General features: G+C 41.9%; 1 protein-coding gene across 1 annotated transcript in view; it reads right to left on the bottom strand.

The window, feature by feature from the left end:
• Positions 1-762: 762 nt before the first annotated feature.
• col9a1b (collagen, type IX, alpha 1b) overlaps positions 763-22,503 on the bottom strand; it is a gene marked incomplete at both ends in the record, with an annotated part of 42,408 nt that continues 20,667 nt past the window's right edge. Inside the window, 21 exons of the mRNA XM_084076039.1 lie at positions 763-962; positions 1,089-1,166; positions 1,811-1,999; positions 5,868-5,922; positions 6,256-6,402; positions 6,533-6,565; positions 7,508-7,552; positions 7,694-7,729; positions 8,827-8,898; positions 11,019-11,072; positions 11,174-11,227; positions 11,501-11,554; positions 12,338-12,382; positions 15,208-15,261; positions 15,524-15,577; positions 15,673-15,726; positions 16,795-16,848; positions 16,960-17,013; positions 17,695-17,748; positions 17,853-17,906; positions 22,210-22,263. Coding sequence (XP_083932165.1) covers positions 763-962; positions 1,089-1,166; positions 1,811-1,999; positions 5,868-5,922; positions 6,256-6,402; positions 6,533-6,565; positions 7,508-7,552; positions 7,694-7,729; positions 8,827-8,898; positions 11,019-11,072; positions 11,174-11,227; positions 11,501-11,554; positions 12,338-12,382; positions 15,208-15,261; positions 15,524-15,577; positions 15,673-15,726; positions 16,795-16,848; positions 16,960-17,013; positions 17,695-17,748; positions 17,853-17,906; positions 22,210-22,263 — 1,494 coding nt within the window. The remainder of the gene's footprint in view (positions 963-1,088; positions 1,167-1,810; positions 2,000-5,867; positions 5,923-6,255; positions 6,403-6,532; positions 6,566-7,507; positions 7,553-7,693; positions 7,730-8,826; positions 8,899-11,018; positions 11,073-11,173; positions 11,228-11,500; positions 11,555-12,337; positions 12,383-15,207; positions 15,262-15,523; positions 15,578-15,672; positions 15,727-16,794; positions 16,849-16,959; positions 17,014-17,694; positions 17,749-17,852; positions 17,907-22,209; positions 22,264-22,503) is intronic.

Raw genomic sequence — 22,503 nt, 5'->3', positions numbered from 1 at the left:
ACTGGAGCAGGTTTTATTGATGTTAAGAGCGTGGACGGAGCAAGCGAAGCCAGAATGTGGAATCAAGGAGAGTGGAATAAAAAAATACCATTAAAAACAAAACTTTTTTTCTCCATAACTTTTCCCAAAAAAATGACCACTTTTGAAATGAGCAGAACGGTCGCTTTGGCAGTGACAAAAGAGAATTTGCAACTTTTTTATTTTGTGCAACTTTTTTTTTCGCAGTTTGAAGAGGAGGGACTCCTTTCCAGGGGAGATTTGCTCGGAACAAGACATTCTCACAAGACTTACGGGTTTAACGGGAGTTGAAGGTACCTCAGAGGACAAAGCCACTGTAGAAAGAAAGAAATGCTCTTGGGCAGTGGTTCTCAAACCTTTTTTTGTTTATTTCAAGGACACCTCATAACTCTGAGAGTGTACAAAAGTTGTCCGTTTGTACTCTCTCAGAGTTGTGGGCCGTTCACGACAAGCACTATAACTATAACGACTGTAACTATAGCGTTCACCATTGTCTTTGTTATCGTTGTGGTGTGGACTCCCAGTTGAGTTGGAATGATTGTCATGGTTATAGTTATTGTCCTTGGAGTGAATGGCCCTTTACAGACCTATAAGGATCCATTTGGAACCCCCCCCCCCAACCAAGGAACCCTCCTTGGACCCCACTTTTTGAGAACCACTGCTTCTCACGTAACGGAGCTGTCCGTGTCAGTGTCTCTCTGTCTCTTGTCTCAAGTTCCTCAGTGAGTGTGTTGTTGTGGGCCCTCAGTTCCGAGCCCCAGGGGGGCCCTTCGTATCCAGAGCCTGGACAACGCCCGCTGAGAGGTTGCACGCCGAGGGGTCACAGTAACCGTTGGGACCGGCGTTCCCGGGAGACCCGGGAACGCCCAGCTGTCCTGGGACGCCCGGAGGTCCTCGCTCGCCGTCGCGTCCGTCCGTGCCGTAACCGGGTTTCCCAGGCTCACCTGTGTGTGTGTGCAGAAATATTATTAGATATTTAGGGTTCGGGTTTTAGGTTGGGTTCGGCTGCATAGTGGCTCTATTAGATATGATCCATTGCTATGGACTGTAGCAGATTCAATATTACTCACCGGGCAGACCAGGTGGGCCGGGCTGACCCTTTGCACCTCGCGCAGTAGGACCTCTGCTACCTCTGTCACCCATCTCACCTGTGACAATCACACACATATTTTACATGCCATTAACAAAAACGAAAACAGAAGCTCATCCAAATACATCGGTTTCATTCAGTGGTGGAAAGTAACTAGTACAGTACATGTACTCAAGTACAATTTTGAGGTATTTGTACTTTACTTGAGTATTTCCTCTTTCCAATACTTTTACTTATGCTCCACTACATCTCAGAGGCAAATATTGTACTTTTACTCCACTACAGTTATTTTAAAACTTTAGTTACTAGTTACTTTGTAGATTTAGATAACAAGACAAAACATACATCAACCACTTCAACCCTATATACATTTCGGCCATTTGAAAATAGCAGATCTACAAGCTCACAATGTGTCGCGATGCGACGCATTGTGAGCTTGAGATTTTTATACATTTGAGAACGTGAAATGGGACATTCTGCATAATGAGTACTTTTACTTTTGGTACTTTAAGTCCATTTTGATGCCAATACTTTTGTACTTTTACTCAAGTTCATTTTGAATTCCGGACTTTTACTTAACAGAGTATTTCTATATTGCAGTATCGATAATTTTACTTGTGAGTACGTTTTCCACCGCTGGTGTCATTTCATCTGTCATATCTTGTATTTCAGTAAGAATTGACATTTGGCAGCGTATTTTACCTTTGGGTCCTTTAATACCCAAGATTCCAGGCGGGCCTTTGAGTCCTGGAAGTCCCCTGCCGCCTGCCTGTCCGGGGAAGCCATTGTCTCCGGGAACTCCCTGAGGACCTGGAGGGCCAGGTTTGCCAGGCAGGCCGGGGGCGCCCGACTCTGGCCTCCTAAGACTGGCGGCTAACTGGGCCAGCTGTTCTGTTGGAGCACAAGGAAATAGAGCAGGTGTTTTCAAACGTTGTCATTGCAAGGACCCCCCCCGGGTTTGATATGCATTTTAGACCAATTGTTTTATCTCTCGGATCTCAATCTACACCCTGAAATTCTCTGTGTTAATTTAACTCTTAGAGTTACAGACTGGCTAGGGCCCATTTGGTTCCTAAACAATCTATCATTAACAGCAGCTGGGGACCGCCACGTCCAAAACGGACACTGGTGCATTTCTCGGTTGCGTTTGCCATGGTACCATCAACCAACTATTTTGGGCATAATAGGCGGACATTCTGTGATAGTAGGCAAAGAATCCGCAAAAAAAGCTTGAAGTTTGGCTATTTTCCACAAAGATACTTGATGCTGTAGAAGGACAAAAAGGAGGGGACCAAGTATAGACCCCTGGAGGACCCCGGTCAACTGATGTACAGTTTAATATTAAGACCTGGAACGTATCTGTGTCACTTTAGATTTCTTTGGCTATTCAAAAATAGCAGATATACAAGCTCATAGCGCGGCACGAGCTTGTAGATCTGCTATTTTTGAAAAATCTTGATTTTTTTTTTTTTTTTTTTTCAAAAAACTGCTAGGATTTAGATTTTTTTAAAGGATCGCCTCAGGTCTTAATGGGTTAAGTGGTTAAAGCCAACCCACCCATTTTCCATTTTGAGTAACCCATGTGACAGCACAAGTTCTATAAAACATCACATCATTTCACTATCTGATTTACAGAAAACTCCAACTGCTTCAGTGCTTCCAGTGATGTTGCCCATCAGTGTTAGAGGTCGTGTCCGCAGAGAGCGTCTTAAGAGCGGACGGGCTCGCTTTGCATATCGTTGCTGTCGGGCAGAGAAACCTCTTATCTCCATAATTTAATTTTTTGTGTTTTTTTCGTAAATGAATGCCCTACGACTGACTACGTGATCATACTACAGCATCACACAAAAGTATCATAAATAGCAGATCTCCAAGCCCGAAGCATGTGGATCTGCTACTGTTGCTACCTTTGAATTTGAGGTGTCCATCCGACAGAGACGATGTCATGCGCTCGCACTCAGTGTTTATTGACGCTCGCAAGGTTTCAACCTATCAGCCTTTTGCTGTGCTCAAATGTCACGTTATCTGCACTATTAGCACAAATAGCCTAGCTGAAACAACGGTATAAATATCAGGCCATATATGAGGGTTGTTGGACACAGCCATGATGGATCAAACGTTAGATTGATGAGCAGCGCTTAATCTCCAAAAGTGAAAATATTGAAGTGCCCAGGGCCGACGCTCCACCAAAAAAACGGTGGATGTTGAGAGTGTTGAAGTGCGATGCTACGGCCGCTGGCACAGACAGACAGCTCTCCAGCGTGTCTTTACAAAATGCATGGCAGAACGACGCTGGCAGCGGGGGAAAACAAAAAAACGTTTTTGCTATACAGTGGACACGACCCCACTCTGTGCCGCGTTATGAGCTTGTATATCTGCTATTTTTGAATAGCCAAAGAAATGACACAAATGATGCTTTCCCGGTCTTAAAGGGTTAAGTAATATTAGGTCACCGTCCATCAAGAAAGTAGTATTCTTTATTTTAACTGATGAGAGGCAGAACAAATATCTTCACTGCATAAAGGATCTTGTAACTCTTTTTCTGTGTTTTATTTTTCACTCTGGATTCCAGTTTTCAACATCCTGAGGAATATTCATGCAGCGGCTGCTGTTTTTTTTTTTTTTATCCAGGCAGACTCTGTGCTTGGAGCAAAGAAGAACAGGTCTGCTGGAGGTGAAATAAATTTTTCAACACGGCGGATATAAAAAAGTCATGAGTTTGGGAGATGAGTTGCGGAGAAGTAAGGAGCCAGGATTGAGAGAACAGAGGGGATGTGACTTAAATGAAACCGTTTGAAGGTGTTGAAGGGAAATCACGTTCTCTTTCATCGTATATCAAGATTTGGATGTTCCTTCTGAGCCTGGGATTATGTTGAATTTTGTCAGAACAATGCAAGAATGAAATGAAAAGATTTTGTGACAGGGACCTCCAGAAGAGAAGATTTGTATTACAAAATGTCAAAATTACCCTGCTTTTTTAAAAGAATCTCATTAATTGGCTTACGGGAGGACCGTCACGGTCATGTCACCATGACTCAGCCATAACCAAGGGGTTCCCAATGCAGCTACCCCAAATATGGAGTGTGTTGTCTAACCTCAATGTGCCGTCATGGCATCAGGCACAAACAAATCAGTCAGCTCCATATTGGCACAAAAGGGGGCCTGCACTTCCACATATATACATGTATGGACATGAGCGATCTCCATATATGGGCATGAAAGGGACAAGGACTGACAGATACAGAAATCTCCATATATGGGCATATTGGTTGGAAAGGCGGTGCGACGTATAGGTGTGAGGTAGTGGCCCAAACCTATAGTTCTATAAGCTCTTTTTAATAGCCAAAGTATAAAATAGGGTTAAAGTAAACAGATTTTAAGGCTATATTAACCAATTTTTCTGGAACCCATTCTAGGACCCCTGGGGGTCCCCGGACTCCAGTTTGAGAACCACTTAAGTCCTGTTGCTGTCAAATCTGTATATTAAAACTTGTGTCAGGTATGTTTATATCACCACTCAGTCAATGTGATTTGAAATGTGAGTTCGCTACCTACGAGCATTGCAAGTTCCTTTGAGGGAGGGGCCCGGACCGCTGCCGGAGTGGTCCGGGCACTTAGGCTACAATGTAGCCTGACAGCGCGTTACGGGTTCGAGTCCCGACAGCCTTTGATGCGTGTCACTCCCCATCTCTCTCTCCCCATTTCCTGTCAGCCTACTGTCCTATCAATAATAGAGTCATAAAAAGCCCCCAAAAATGTAACTTTAGTTAGGAGCGAGTGGAGGAAGGAGAGGAGGACGGCCCGGGCGGGTGATTATCCCGCAGCAGCATGATTTATAATTTTGTCCATCTTATAAAAAAAGCAGTGTCTGTAAAAAAGAAAAGTGCTGTGGGATGGGTGTGTTTTGCCAAACTGGGCTACGCTCCTTCAATTCTCCTAGCGAGCCTGTGATCTTAGCTTAGTCCTGAAGAAGTATATCCAATGGAAGTGATATGTTTTACAATTCTTCGTTGTAAACTAGTTTTGGTCAGTGAGAGAGTGAAAGAGGTGCACGGGTGAAGAAAGACAGTCGTTTCGTCTAACCCGACACTGCACGTGTTGCAGCCGAATGTATATTTCGTTGTACAGTGTCGCAGTGCATTGTGAGCTTGTAGATGTGCTATTTTCGACATGCGACCCACTGTACGCCGAAGTATAAATCAAGCTTGTATGTAGCCTACAACTGGCTGCAGTTATAAATCTGCATTACGATTCAGACAGACTGTAACATCCAAATCTTTGAAGTAAATCGTTGGTTCTTGAATTATTTTGAGTTTCATTATGTACCACTGGCTGCTGTTATGCAGATGCATACTTTTCAAGCAGACTGTAACAACCAAATATTTAAGTAAATGGTTGGTTCTCAATTTAGTTTCAGCTTTCAAGAGTGCATTGTTTTCCTTGTGTGACCCTCAACACAGGATTTAAGAATCCCAGGCCTAAATTATAAGTACCCCAACCAATAATTATTTTAATAATGGTGGTAAGAGCAGCAACAACACTAGTATCTGCACTGTCACTGGAGTTGCAGGAACGCCCCCCCAAGCCCCAATCTGTTCTCTGTTCGCAGGTTGTGCAATGTTTTGGCCCTCGGCTTGGTACCCTAGACATAATTTGGCCCTTGGAGAAAACTAATTGTGGAACCCTGGCTGTAAGAAGACATAATAAAGGTACAGTACAACGGAACGTCTTGTGGGATCAAAGCATTATCAATCCCTACCTTGCATAACTCTCATGCACACTTGTCTGACGTGCTGATCGCTTGGTTCTTTACCCTGGAAACAAAGATAGCGTACACATTTTAATAAGCAGCAGCAGCAGCATCATCCCTATCATTATCAACATTATAATCATTATCATTATCATCATCGTCGTCATCATCATTGATATCATCATCATCATCATCAAAATCATAACGCATTTACATTATTACTTTTACATCATGGACAATTAGGCAGAATCATTGGTTGAATTATGAAATGTATCTTGCTTCTAGTCTTGATTCAACATTATGCACTTAAACCCTGGCGTCCCTATTTCAGGCATGCGAAAATGTTCACTTAATGTTTCGTTTTTTGTTTTTTTCTCAAACATTTAGCGCCACCTACCGCCGGACCCTGAGTCCCCCTCGTTCCCGGGGCCCCTCTGTTTCCTTGCATGCCACGGGGGCCAGCTGAGCCAGCAGGGCCCTCAATACCAGGCTGACCTCGAGGGCCTTCGGGGCCTCTGTTGCCAGGCTCACCGGGGTTGCCAACCTTAACGGATGGGAGACGGAGAGGATTTACATAACTGCTACTGAACTGGCTGTACAGTACAAGGTAAATCATGCAGTAGGAAATGTTGTGATGGGAATGAAACGGTCAAAGTAAAGGTGTTATAACTCACTGCTCCTTTTGGTCCAGCTTCTCCCAAGTCACCCTATAAGACCAGTGACAAAACAGAGGAGGCAAAAACACATCAGTGTGGTGTGGTGGCTATTTAGGGAAACATGTTAACAAATCCATTGACTACTAGTGGTCCATGGCATAATTACAGGTGGTACATGGGACAATCTACCTACCTATCCATCTATCCATCTATCTATAGATCTATCCAAAAAAAAAAGGCGTACGTTATTTAATTATTATTTGTAACAAAATTGGAAGGAGGAGGGCATATATTGTATAATCACTGAAGGAGATGCTAAACCATGGAGTCACCAACACCTGTAGGGTACATTTTGGCCCGAGGGGGGGCGCTTGTGGAAAGGTCACGAGGTCACTCAAAAAGTCCTTCCATCCTTCCAGGAGCATGAATGCACTCAGCGTGTTTTCATGGCCCATTTGATTTTGAGATTTTGGCCTGTCAGTGGCACTGTTGATGAAAGGCCATGGGAGTAGGATTCATCCTCCAGGGAACATAGCTCAGAGTGTCATGGACCCATAGATTAAATGCATTGTGTGCCAAATTGACATTGTGGCCTGAGGGTGGCGCCAGAGTAAAGGGGGTCCATGGGGTCACAGAGATGATTAGGGTTCATCCACCCTGATGCATGAGGGTGCACACAGATTCCATCACTGTAATGTCATGGAATTCATTGTTCATGCCAGTAGTTTATGAGACATGTTGTTAGGGACCAAAGTGGAGGAAGACCAGACAGACAGACAGACAGATTTACATCTGACTGACAGACTGACAGACTGACAGACTTACAGAACAGACCATTTGACAGACAGACAGACACAGACAGACAGAATGACACACCGACAAGGTGACAGACAGACTGACAGGCCACCCAACAGACAGACTGACTGACAGACAGACGTGTGTGTGTGCACGCGCGCACGTGTGGGTGCATGTGTGCGTGCGTGTGCAACTTACAACTTCTCCTTTGTCTCCAGGATTCCCCTCATCTCCTTGTACTCCCTATAAGTAAACAAGTGTGTAAATTATTGATGTATTCTTGGTACTTGGTGATATGCAAGATAATACAAACCAGGCCAGAGATATAGTTTTTCAATAGCAGTGTGTTTGTTTTCCCAGACAATATGGATTTGCATTTCGTACCTGCTCTCCTTTTGGTCCCCCATCGCCAGCCTCTCCCTGAAATATTCAAAAACAAACAAATATCTCAGTTGGAATTAAACAGTAAGTGGAGTGTGTAAGTGGATATCATTCATGTGATGTAATTCATCAATTACACAATTTCGCAGCGTGCCTCTCTCCAAAGGACCCAATGATGTTTTTGATTTACCACACTAGAGGGCACCGAAGAGCTGCTTCTTCCACTGTCAAATGCATTAAATTGCATTTGCAAACAATGCTCATTAGTGAACAGAATCACAATACTTTTCAATCATGTGTCCTCTCAAGGCTGAGATATAATCCAATTATAGCTTGTGCTGCATCTCCAGCTTTATGTCTTAACAGTGGTGGAAAGTAACTAAGTACATTACTCTACTATACTTACAGTAAGTACAGTACAATATTGAGGTACTTTTACTCTACTTGAGTATTTCCATTTTTCAATACTTCTCCACTACATCTCAGAAGCAAATGTTGTACTTTTTACTCCGCTGCAATCATTTGACACCTTTAGTTGCAAGTTACTTTGCAGATTACTTCTCTGTATTTTTATGTTGATATTTGAACTGTTTGGTTGCTACTATGTATGTCTATGAAATGAATACCAAGGACCCCAACGGAAACAAGTCCGCAAGTACTTTTTTGGAAGGACCTTTTAGACAAAAGTATTATTAATGTAATTGTGATGTTTTACATTCTTTTCGCCTAATAAAAAATGCAATCAATCAATCAATCAATCAATTCAATCAATCAATCAATTTAGATTGTTAATACAAAACATACTGTACATTAACCACTTGAGCCCTATTTTATACTTCTGCTCTTCAAAAATAGCTGATCTACAAGCTCACAACAACGTATCACAGCACGACACGTTGTGAGCTTGTAGATCAGCTATTTTTGAAAAAATGTGAGTACTTTACTCACATACATTTTTTAATACAGGCCTTTTACTTGTAACAGAGTATTTTAATGTTGTGGTATTGCTACATTTACTTTAGTACTTCTTCCACCACTGTGTCTTAATCATTCCAGTGTTGCATTGTTCCACAGGCATCACATCTTGACAGGTTTGTGTCGAGGAGATGATGAGTGAGACTGCAATGTTTGCTTACCCTCTCTCCCTTCACCCCGGGCAAGCCTGAAGGTCCTGGAAGACCTGGGAGCCCCAGATCACCTTTGGGTCCCTAAAAAACACACAAACAAACAAACGATCATAAATATTTAATTTACGCAACACTGCTATGTGACAGTGCTGTCAAACTAATCTATGAAGCCATCAAAGCTGCATTATCACTTGGAGATCATCCCGATGAACCCATAGTCGCTTAAAAGACAAATCTGTGGAATACTTCCAAACTTAGTCTCCAATCTCTCAACATTAAACTACTGTATATGGTGAACTAGCTTTTAAAGTCTCTTATCATGTTGCAAGGAAGACTTTCTAAAAACATCATTTGAATTAAAAATAACATGCAACACAATTTTATATGTAGGAGTGCTATGTCTTAGTTAAGGGGTCCTTGGCCTGAAAAACGTTGAAGACCCCTGAAAGCTACACAGTCATGTTTCTGTTCTTTTCAATAAGCCTCTAAAACCATTTAGACCTGTTACACCTATACGTTGTTATACCTTTCAAGCCGGGAACGCCTCTGTGTCATTTTAGTTGTTTGCTATATACTGTATATAGCAACATTGTTTTTATATAGCAATACAATTTTTTTCAAAATGTTAACATTTTGAATAAAGACGGAAAGTTATACCTTAAATAAAACCTTTACTGTATGTCCTTTACTCAGTATGGGGCGAGTAAGGAACAAATTACACAAGAATAGTAACTCTTCTGTTCTTAATTACTGGACTGTGTACATAAACACAGAGGTTGATGGTCATTTCTTTGGTGGAGTGGAGGGTGCTTGTTAAATAAAAGTCATTGTTTCTGAAACTTTAGAAAGGAGGGTGAAAACTGTAATAGATGTTACATTTACTGAGCGTAAAAAGCTTGAAACTTTGGAATAGGGAACCTGTTTGTAGAATACTTAATCTCACAACCGCGTATGTTGTTTAATGTGCTGTTTCACCAACAGTTATTGTCTCTAAAGTTATTGTCTCTATGATAATGATCTTTTATCATTCATAAATATTAAAGCTATTACTGCAATGATAAAGGAAAAGATTACATAGTATTTAACCACTGAAGCCCTATATACTTTGTCATACAATGAATAGCAAAAAATAGCCTATATCTACAGTAAAAGCTCAAAACACACTGTGAGCTTATAGATATTAGCTATTTCCGCTATTTTAGGAATATATTTTTGAATTTATTCAAAAATCTTTTTTTCTAATCCTTCTTCTCTTTTTAATTGTATTTATTTTTGATTTGTTTTTTATAATTGCCCAAAGTAGGGACACCCAGGTTAAATTGGTTAAGTTGGGGAAACATTGCTACTTTCTTTCTGTCATGGGTGTGTTTGTGTGTCCTTCCTCTTTGATCAGTGTCTGTGTCCCTATGGAATGCAGGACACACAGAGAGCTCATTCAGTGTGGTTGTCAGTACACCACAGTCTCCCCTTACTGTGAAAATTGCCTTCATGTGAGATTCTACCCAGGCCTATTCTCTGGAACATTCCAGTCTAACAACAGCCAGGTTCGTACATTATTCCATCTTTCAGCTTCATTTCTTGCATTCTTTCGAAAAGTAAATAAATAAATAAAAATCGTTATATTTCTTTGCATATAAATGCACCATTTACCTCAAGGTTTGGTGCCGTTGTCTTTATTTGGGGGTAAGCTTTCATAACAGTGATGAACCAGCTCTGTGGCGTGGTGGTTAGAGTGTCCACCGTGAGACTGGGAGGAGGTCAGGGTTCAATCCCCAGCTGAGTCATACCAAAGACTATAAAAATGGGACCCAATGCCTCCATCAAGGGCTAGATTGGGGGGGTGTAAGTCCCTGTGACATACTAACATCATGTCCAGATGGCTGTGTGTCCTTGTACGTCAAGCTGCCTCACACTAAGGAAACAGGAGATGGGCTCCTAACTTATGGCTACATGGCTTTGTTCCCAAAGGCTGCTTATTACTTTTATAACAGTGTTAACCATAGCCTTCTTCATATGACCATGTAGCGAAAATAGCCTATCTACAAGCTCACATCGTTATGTGTTGTGAACTTAGTAGTTAGTTCTGCTGTTTTCCCTATTTTAGAATATTATGAGATCTGTAAGATTTTTTGCCTATAACGACATGGCCAGGGTGGAAGTGTTTTATTGCTTTGTGCACCAATGTGTTTGTAACAACTTACCCTGGCACCTGGTTTACCAGCAGGCCCACCGGGCCCCTGTTCTCCTATATCGCCCTGTGAAATACAAACGGAAGAACAATAGACAATAGACGATTAATTCAAAACGAAACCAATGAGAAACAAAGACATTTCTGACATAACGGAGGGATACTTACAGGCCCACCAATAGGTCCAACAGATCCCAGTTCACCTTGTTCTCCCCGCTCTCCCTATTGTGTGACAATTAAAAGAAAAAATGGCAATGACGTCACATCACGCATGGGACCGAAATGACACAAGAAATAATGTCACTATAATAAGCCTGATTTAGACTTACTTGCACACTGGCTTTGCCTGTGTAAATAGCAGATATACAAGCTCACAACGCGTCACGAAAGTGACGCGTTGTGAGCTTGTAGATCTGCTATTCACTGAGCACGACACCGGCACGCAACTTAAGTATAAATCAGGCTTTATACACGAGCTGTTCCGTTCAGACTCACCGATTTGCCTGCAGGCCCCATTGTTCCCAGAAGGCCTGAGTCACCTGCATCTCCCTGTGTACAAACAACCACAGCTGATGTGTTAGTTTGACTAATAACTGTTTTAAAGAGGGAAAAAACATTATAGACTAAAGCCTGATATAATTTGGAAACCTTGCATGTCCAAAACTTTTCAGGAAATGGAAAACAGAAAAGACAAACTGTGTTCCAGTGGAACCAAAGTACAGTAGTTATTTAGTCACACACTCTTGTTGTTAAGTGCTTACACAGCCCACAGACAGACTCAACCAATTTCACTTTGACATTATTTCAACAATAGTAAAAATAGCAGATATACGGCCCTATCTTGCCTTAACCCTAATGCCTAAACTTTTTAGGCATTTTTTATTATTTTGAAAAACATTCAACAAAATAGTTTATATAACGATCTACAAGCTCACAATGCGTCGATGTAGACCAGATATTTTCAAAAAATATATATGTTTTTCAAAATAGTAAAAAATACCCAAAAGGTTTAGGCATTAAGGGGTAATAATGCCTAAACTTGGGCAAGATAAGGCTCATTGTATATAAACTCGCAAGTTGTGAGCTTGTACACCGGCTATGTTTGCTACTTTTTGACGAAGTAGGGCATTCATTTACAGAAAAGCATAAAAACTTGAAATATGTAGATACAAGGTTTCTGCCCGACAGCTACAATAATGCAACATTCAAGTGAAAGTGAAAAGAGCTTTGCAGCACTTTGCACTTGAAAAATCAGTTATTTTCATTGAGCGACACAGAAGTACAGCAACGTTTAAACAAAGTAAAGAAACCAAAACAAAAATGTTGTCCAACCTTAGGTCCAGCTGTTCCTTTTGGGCCAGGCACACCAGGCAAACCCTACAAAAAAACAAAGAAAACACATTAAAGCGATAACAACTGTAATTGTGTGCCCCTGCTGAAACCATGATAATGTCCTTGTGTTGTTATTTTGTTATTTCACTGCTCATTTAATTCTGCCTTCAGTTGTTTCCTGTCTCCATTGTTTTGTTTACACCGGTGGTTCTCAAACGTTTTAATTTTAAGGACCCCCAGGTAGGTATGCATTAGGCCATGGACCCCTATAACTCTTGAGAGTTACAGACCTGTTAGAGGTCTATTTGGTTCCTAACCATAATTCATTTAGCTGGGCACCCCCCGGAAAGCCTTCCAAGGACCCTTGTGGGTCCCCAGACCCCACTTAGAGAACCACTGGTTTATGGCATGTGTTACTCAGATTCAGGTTGTCTCCCTCCACAGTGGCTCAGGAAGTAGAACGGCCGTCTTGGAATCGGAAGGTTTCTGGTTCAATTCCCGGCTCCTCCTGGGTTTGTGTCGAAGTGTCCTTGAGCAAAGCACTGAACCCCTAACTGTTCCCGAGGAGCAGGTTGGTGGCTTGTGCATGAATGCCTCCGCCGTCAATGTGTGTGAATGGGCCAATGTCCTTTCTCCAAAGCACATTGTAAATTCACCATTTAAGTGCTATTCACACCAAGCACTATAACTGTAAATAAATGCTTTAAAAAACTTGTGTGCATGGCAGGGTCCACACCACAACTATAAGGACAACAGTATCTGCCCTTTACCATGTGCTTTTGTTTACACCATGTGCATCACCTCGATGGCAGAAAACAGCGCCGGTCACGTGGTTCATGTAAACTCGAAATCGTGACAAACGCTCATAGACTTTCGGTTCAGGGCTTTGTTTGTCTATTTGCAAATAGAAAGGCTCTGTAGAAGACTGGCCCGATGAAGTGAACGGAGGTGACGCAACTCTCCTTATATGGCTCTGGTCTGCCCCTCCTCTATGTCATGTGTTACACCTGTGTTGATTGTGTGTTTCATTCACCTGTGTCCTGATTGTCTGTTTCAGGGGAGAAAACAACTCCAAGTAAGAATTCTATTCTATTCTATTGTCATTGTGTGGCCTCTGACGATTAAGTATTTGCGTGAATGCAAAGCCTTCCACATAAAGTGGAAAAGCCTCGCTCCAAATGCACATCTTTAATCTAATTCTGTGTTTTAGTAGTGGATGAAAAAGGTTTTCTTGAACTTTTAAAGCAGATGGTTTTATAAAGAATCAGATATTGCTTTGTGGTCTGAAAATATTATGCACAATCGCTCAAACCCCCTTCACTTGGAGATTGTGAGAAGGTTTATGGTGGTGGGGTAAAGGATAGATTCAACCAATAGATTTAGACAGTCCTTTGTGCTGCTAGCTGCTATGAAGATGTATAACGAGGCACATGATGGTCATTGGGCTCGTTTCATATTAATTGCTCGGAAAACAACAGTTCAGTACAGTATGGACACTGTTAGACACTGCTTACTGTGCGTTCTCTTGTTTTTTCCTTCGTCAGGCACTATGCAAGCACTGCTGAGGGTGTATAGTGTATAGTGTTGTATATTGTTTTAGTTTTTGTTGCTCTATCTACAGGACTTTGTTCTTGCCCTGTAATCAGTATCTTAACTGCTGTGCTGACTTTAGCGACTGAATTTATCAATAAAGGTTCTTATCTTATCTTATGATAATCCCAGTCGCATTGATTCAGCTGTTTCTCAGAAGTTCTGCCCACCAGGGTGATCTCTGACTGGGACGTCTATCCTCTCTCATTCTTGTACAGTAATGCATGTCAGTGGGCATAACGTGTTCTGTATGTCTTTCCATAGACCAATTATTTGTACGCATGTGCGCATGCAGTTTGCATGTAAGCGATTCCCACCAGATTCCCAAACCTGTTGTTTTGAGGAGGGCTCGTTTCGGTTCACTCAACATCCTGTGCATGAGGCTCCCAGCGCTCCTGAGCGAGATGCTGGGCGAGCGAGTGCCCGCTGGGAGAGCAGTCCATTGCCTGGCGTGGGCAGCGGTGGCCTAAAGGTCAGAGGCCTGTGGCCGGAAGTTTCCCGGTTTCGATTCCCCCGGACCGAATCTGGGTGGGGAAGTGAATGGCCACCACTCACCCCTCCCCCAATACCACTGAAGTGTCCTTGAGCAAGGCACTGAACCCCCAACTGCTCCAGTGGAGCTGCTCAACTGGCCAACGGTATAAGACTGTGGTTGTACTGGTCAGCTCCCAGGTTTTAATGTGTGTGTCTGTCTGTCTGTGTGTGTGTGTGTGTGTGTGTGTGTGTGTGTGTGTGTGTGTGTGTGTGTGTGTGTGTGTGTGTGTGTGTGTGTGTGTGTGTGTGTGTGTGTGTGTGTATGTGCAGGGCGTTGCTGAAAATGAGCACTTGTGCTCAGCTACTACCCTGAGTAAATAAAAATGAAAAATGAACAAAGCAGGAGAGGTCACAGTAAATATTCTAAGCCTTTCTTCCTCTGCACTGGGAGGAAAACCGCAGGCGAAAGTTTGATGTTAGTCATTTTTATATGTGAATGCCGTCGGGTTCTTTTGCAACCTGCCTGTGCGCGCAGGCCTGCGCGATATCAGTGTTGACGTGGTCTGATATGAATGGTGGTACATTTAACCACTTTAACCCTGATGTCCCTGCTTTCACATTTTGAACAGTTTTTGTTGTTGTTAAAAACAAGGAAAATAGCACATCTGCTATGTGCTATTTTCGCTATTTGTCATAGGACATATTATACAGGGCTCAAGTGGCTAAATAAATGTATCCAAGCACTTTAACGTACTGCATCTGATCAGAATATGAATTCAGTGTCAGAGGTCAAAGGGCATACTTACAGGAAGTCCCTGAAGCCCCACCTCCCCAGGAACGCCTGCTTTTCCTTGGCCCCCCTGCAGAGTAAAACATCATTTTATTGATTGACATCTTCACTGTCAAAACGCACATCATTATGCATGCACACATATTTATTATACTTACCTGTGGTCTACTGCAGGGAAAGAGAACCCTAACAAGTAACAACAATGTTCCTAACGAACATACACGTTCCTTGACAGTTATATTTATTTTACAAACTTTAAAACGATGAAAGAAAACAGGTGTCAGATAGATTTTTTTGTTTTGTTCTAATTTTCTTGTGACATACTGTCCTACCTTTGTCCCTGGCATCCCAGGAATGCCCTCACGAGCCTCCACTCCTGGCAAACCCTGTTTGTAACAAGAACAGCAACAAATGAATAATGGAAGGCATATGTACAGAACATAAAAACAATCGTATGTATTATTACTGATAGGACACTTACACCCTCTCCCTTGGGACCTGGAACTCCTGTGATGCCTCTTCCTCCTTTAGGACCCTTGTTATGAAAAGAAAAACAAAACATTCAGTTTATTGTATTTCAAAAAATATCCTTTATTACTATTACATTGACAAAACTCTCTGTCTGTCCTATAATCCATTGTTCTCCTCAGTGGGTTAACCGCATGATACGAAATTGCACAATGCACATAGCAGAGAGTGAGGAAGTTGATTCTTCACAAGTTGTTTATTAGCATCTTGGCCACCACAGGCTATAGGTGGGTTTCTGCACAGCTAAGGGACACAATGCAGCACTCTTTACAGCAGAAACCAGGCCAGGAGGTTCATCATGTTGGGGGCAAGGGACCACTTGGCCTTTGGTGTAGGGTTGGGAGGGATCCACATGGTTCTCAAACGTTTTAATTTCAAGGACCCCCAGCTTGATATGCATTAGTCCACAGACCCCCATTTGGCACACAGTGTACAAATGGAACCAAATGGACCCACACGCGGGTCCATTTGTACACTCTCAAAGTTATGGTGGTACTTGAAATTTAAATGTTTGAGAACCACTGGTATTGTAATTGCATAGCAGACGCGTAATCCACATATACCAGCTCTGACAGTGTGATAAACCGGTTCTGGATCCGGTTCCTTCGATTCCTCCAGTTCCGAATCCCAAACCTAATTTGGTGTTATGCAGCACTCTTTACAGCAGAAACCAGGTCCGACTGTCCGACCTATCGTTATGCATCTTTTGAGGGCACAAAGGGCAAATGCCAGGGCAGGAAGGCCGTCAAACAAAACAATATTTTGATAGTGGGGAAATAATTAATCTAATCTAATGTATTAATTGGTTTAATACACAGTAATAACTATCAGTGAAATAAATTAATAAAAACCTGTTTATAAAAATAAATAAAAATAATATATCAATATTTGTTTGAGAACCGCCGATCCAACCAACTTCACACCTGACACTGCACTCTCTCGGGTTAATTTGAAGTCGATAGGTCGGACAGTTCTCGAGATACATGAAGGACACACACACACACACACACACACACACACATTTTTGTGCATTTATGGACTGTTATATGTTGTTATGATGTTTTATGATACTGACCAGTTCACCTTTAGGCCCTGGCTCGCCCATCACTCCTCTCTGTCCCATGTCTCCCTGAAAACAGAACGGGACATTAGGACAACCTCCACAGTGACTTCAGACAGTGATGATGTCACTGGGGGGAACAAAAAACTATTTACAGCAGAGCAATAATAAAACGCTTACGGTGGCTCCTGAAACGCCTTGCGATCCTGGATCTCCATCGTGACCTCTGGCACCCTGCAATGACAAGCATAAATAATACAGTTTGTCCGTTGCAAAGGATGATGATCTGGTTTATTGGTCTTCATCAATGCAAACGTTTGCACTGGTGACACTGGTCTTTGTCAACTTCCAATGCAGGATTTTTAGTGAAAATTGCTGTTCTACCAGCTCTTGTAGATCGCCTATTTTCGGTGAACAACACCGTCATGCAACTAAGTATAAATCACCCTTAAAGGAGCAATTCCCCCCTTTTCAACCTATCTTTACATAATTGGTCCTCGATAATATTATGACGGCTCCACTTCTGTCTACTCGGTGTGTAGGAAGGCTGTGGACAGTTCCGAAACCTGCCTACTAGTGACAACATCAGTAGGCATGTTTTGTAATTTCAAATTAGCTAGTTGTAGTTTCTATTAGCTTGGAATCCCCATTGATGATGTCATTGGTAGGCAGGTTTCTGAACTGTCCGTAGCCCACCAATGAGACACAGAGTGAGAAGACGGAAATTGTGCTATCTTATAATAAGCATTAGTGAGGAGGACCAATAACAGTATATGAAGATTATGTTGAGGATGGGTAAAGTTCTCCTTTAAGCATGTTTATAGACTGCTGCAACCAAACGATAATGACGATTGGGTAAAAGTATAGTAAGTGGTAGAATAGCTCATGTTTTTTTGTTATCATGGAATAGCTTACCGTCTCTCCCTTGGAGCCCATCATCCCCATGGCTCCTCTGATTCCTTGAGAACCCTGAAATCACATGAATTGGGTTTCAGTGACTATAAGGACATGCTATCACTAGACATGACAAACTAGAACAATGAGGCTCTAATTAATATCTAAAAACAACTCACTCTTGGTCCTTGAGATCCAAGGTCTCCCAGTACTCCCTGTTCTCCTTCTTCACCCTGAAGTTATGAGAGAAATATGACATTGTAACACTATAAAACCATAAAACATGTAAGTATACAGTAACACGTACAGTGACTTGCATCCCAAAAACACCTTTCTATGCAACCTCATTTGAAAGCGAGGCTGCAGTTATGTTAAAGCCCTGCCCTGACACACTACGAGTGTGCTTTATCAAACAAACCCATTGTTTACGACGGCTGCAGCCATACTGGAGGCACCAATTAGACGCGCCAAAACCTGTTGATGCGTCGGTCAAAGCTCTCTTTTATTCGCTGTATGCAAAAATTGTACATTTTTTAGGAAGATCCGCCATCCCAATTGGAGCCACTAGAGGCAAAATGGTACAGAAATCCTACAAAAGTGTGCGCCGGCATCTGACGGCAAATCTTGCAAAAGTCCTAGATCCTGTGAGAGTGTGTTGCTGGGACAGAGAAAGGTCGATAATGAAGTTGATTTCCTCCTGATTTGTCTCTCTGAAAAAAGCCATTTTAGTATGAAAATCATGGGAAGATTGTGTGGCTTGTGTCAATCGGGTCCGACATTTAGTTCAGTGACCATGGGGCTAAAGCATGGTTCAGAAGCTGTGTTCACGTTTACTCTGCCATTGAAATCAATAGACTCCAACCTGCATCCGGTCTCATAAAAAGGCGTCCGCCTATTTCACACAGATACGGGAAGTAAATAGGAGATTTGTCTTGGCCGTGTGGCACAGACCATCACGAGTTGGAGTAACACTCTTTTTATCTCTTGATGCACGCCTGTGACGCTTTCAGGGTGTCATGGCCTTAAGTGTTAAATACCTCAATATAGACATCATTATGTAAAGCTGAGGATTTCATTGCAGATTGAGATATTGCTGTGCGTTGTAAATTACGAATGACTTGTACTTTGGCAGGCTTGGCGTAAAATCAAACGTCTTGACGGAAAAGTTTAAGTTTTCTTCTCATAAAACCACAGTCGGAAGGTTTTATGTCTGTTGGACATAAACATCTTCCAAAGGAGGGAGGTAATTGGAAAGATGTCGGTCCATTTGGCGTCCAATCCGGTGTGCCGTCTGCTTCAAATAACTTTGAAGCAGTTTGAAGCGCTCTACACCCCTCAGCCATTATAAAATACTCGGTAAACTGCGACCTCTAGTGGCATATTGCTATATTAACATACTCTACCATTGTGACTGGTTAAAACACATTTTATTGATTCAAATAAGTTTAAGAGCAGCTACAATGACACATTCATAGTGATGTAACAGTACAAAACAGAACAAAATCAAAGAGCAGAGACTTTCGGATGGGAATGTGCTCTGCTCTCCTAATCAGTCAGATGTCGTTGAAAACATTTTGGTAGAGGGGGTTACTTATATCTGGAGTATCCCATTGTTTGGGAAACAATGACTTATATCATAAGACTCGGCTATAATGAAACAAGAATAGCTCATACACAAGCTCAAAATGACTACAAAATAGGTCATAAAATGACAATATTATTTGAAAGGTTTTGCCTATAATGGCATGCCCAAAATAGGGACATCAGGTTGAAAATTGTAAAAAAAAAAAAAAAAAAAAAAAACGATAAAATGGTATGAGATTAATATGGTTAAAAATGAAAACCTCTAAATCACATTCAAAGGTCTTTGTCGGCCTTGATGCTCCTAGAGTCATCACGAAATTAACGACTCAGGGAAAATTTCTCATCATCGCCCTCATCACTGACTGCATCCATTACTTCAGTGCAGGGTTATGTGAAAAATGGAGATGCAAAAAAAAAAAACGCGGCGTCAGCACTGCACATTATGTTGTGATGTACCATACACGCAGGTCGGAGCACCGGAGCAGAGGAGGTGGGAGGAGGCGGCGTGTGTTCCGTATGCAAATCAAAGAGCGCGCATCTGTTCATCTCTGACCTCCCTCCAGACGTAAATCAATTCGTTGCTGTCGGGCAGAAACCTCTTATCTCCGTATTTTAACTTTTGGTGTGTTTTTTTTCCGTAAATTACTGCCTTACTTGATCATACTACAGCGTCACACAAAAGCATCAAAAGCAGCAGATCTACAAGCTCGAAACGCGCCGCTTCGCGCCGCGTTTCGAGCTTGTAGATCTGCTGCTTTTGATCATTTTGAATTTGCATCCTGAAAAGTTACAGCAATGAACATATGAGGTTTCCACCCGACAAGAGACGATTAAAACAATACCAGATTTAGACTTAGACTAGATTTGTTTTTCTCCACCCCAGATGTTAAGAATGTGATTTAGATAGCACGTTATTTAGAGAGATGCAAGGCTCATTGTTTACCCGGTATCCTATAGTTTCAAGTGTACAGGATGTAATTTAGATAGCACGTTGTTCGGACAGATATGAGGTTCATTGATTACCTGGTGTCCTAGTTTCTTGACGTAGCCTACTATAGGCTACTTTTCCCTCTGCGGTCTACTCATGTGATGATTTACCTTGTTTACTGTATCGCTCTGGATAAGAACGTCTGCTAAGTGCCTAAATTGTAATTATTATAATTGTAAATTATTTTGTAAGAATCTCCTTCTTTTTTAAGTAGTTTTATCTACCACACCGTTAAATCTGTATTGTAAAAAAAGAAAAGTGTAAATCTGTATGCCAGGAAACAAACGTTCCATTTTGTGAATGGGGGCGGGAAAAAACGTGCACGCGTGAGTGCAAAAGGTCCATCAAAGTGTGAGATTTCATTGGAGGGAGGAAATGATTCCCAGGCATGGAAGGCAGACTGGCAGTAAATCACGGGCCCAGGCAGGAGCTGATGAAGGCAGATAGGCCCCTGGCTCATTTCCATTTATATGGTGCATGGGCACATTAGGGGCTGATTTATACCTAGTCACGTGCCGGTGTCGCGCGGTGAAAATAGCCGATCTGCAAGCTCGCGACGCGGCGCGGCACGGACGCGCTGTGAGCTGGCAGATCGGCTATTTTCGGTGCGCGACACCGGCGCGCGACCAAGTATAACGGGCCTCCTTTAGGGAGAACTTGTGTGCTTGTGTTTGAACGCCACTTCATATAAATCATATTCCATGCATTACAAGGGTACAGGGTCATTACTCATAGGTACATTTCCCCTCATTGAAATATAGTGGCACAGATATAGTGGCATAAATAAACATGGTGGCATAAATAAATATAGGGGCATAAATAATAATAATAAGGACAGAGTGCCGTGAATCCCTTGTTTGCATTTAGGTTGTGTGTGTCATTGCTGTTGGGTAGAAACCTTGTATGTCCAAAACCTTTCCTTTTATAGCCTATATAAATAAAATATAAAAGTAATATAAAAAAAATTGAAAATATCAGATCTACAAGCTCACAACGTATCGCATTGCGCCGCGTTGTGAGCTTGTAGATCTGATATTTTCATTACTTTTGTGCAACACCCTTGTATGATGAAGTAGGGCATCAATTCCCAAAAAAAAACATAAAAAGTTTAAATATGGAGATATGAGGTTTCTTTCTGATGTGGAATGTTGTGGTGTGTGTGTGTGTGTGTGTGTGTGTGTGTGTGTGTGTGTGTGTGTGTGTGTGTGTGTGTGTGTGTGTGTGTGTGTGTGTGTGTGTGTGTGGTAGTACTTGTGAAGGCGATTCTCTGTTTTTGTTGATAGTTTTCTTTTGTGGTCATATATTCAACGTCATTTATGTAAATTGAATGCGCTTAATGTCTGCTGTATGAGTATCCACGTCTTCCAGACTGGCTAGAGGTCTGTCTCTCTCTCTCTCTCTCTCTCTCTCTCAGAATGAACAGGATTGCAATGGAAATAAGTCGTCAGACGTGTTTTGTGATATGAATGATTAAACACTTAAACCGCCTTGTTTTATAGGTACCTCTTCGTACGATGGTGTCACGCCTCACACGCACATAACTGATCTACAAGCTCACAACCCGTTGTTAAGCAGCGCCATTGTCAATTGCAGTTCGGCTATTTTCACTATATTAAAAAAAACAAAAAATTGCTTTTGGACATTTTCACCTATAATGGCATGTCCAAATAGGGATGCCAGGTTGAAAGTGGTTAAGCACGGTATGATGATTGTGTTTTGTATTGTAACTTCATTAAATTAACCAACCAACCAACTAATCAATCAATCAATCAATCAATCCTAATGGGCAATTTGTTTTAGCCTTAATCAATCAATTTACCATACCAGTGTTCACACCATTTAGTTTTAGTCCTATTTTAGTCATCTGAAATTGTTTAGTCTTAGTCTAGTCTTAGTCGACTAAGTATCAAAATCTTAGTCTTTTAGTCTTAGTCTTAGTCAACAACATTAACACTGATCCATACCTTGTGGCCTTGTTTCCCTGGCTCTCCTGCTTCTCCTTTCACACCTTTGTGGCCCTAGAAGAGTATTGAACAAACACATTGAAGGAACACAACACTGAACCTCACAACACTAACACTGTTGGCATAATGCAGTGATTCTCAACCTTTATGACTACAAGGACCCCCAGTTTGATATGCATCAGGCCACAGACCCCCATTTGATACTACCTCTGGGACCCCCAATCTACACTGTAAAATCCTCTGCTGGAAATGGAACCAAATGGATCCGCATGGGTCCATTTGGTTCCATTTGGG

Source organism: Gymnoscopelus microlampas (assembly GCF_963454915.1).
Source record: "Gymnoscopelus microlampas genome assembly, chromosome: 13".
Taxonomy (NCBI): domain Eukaryota; kingdom Metazoa; phylum Chordata; class Actinopteri; order Myctophiformes; family Myctophidae; genus Gymnoscopelus; species Gymnoscopelus microlampas.
Note: the sequence above shows the minus strand (reverse complement) of the source record. Positions and strands in the feature narration are given on the sequence as shown.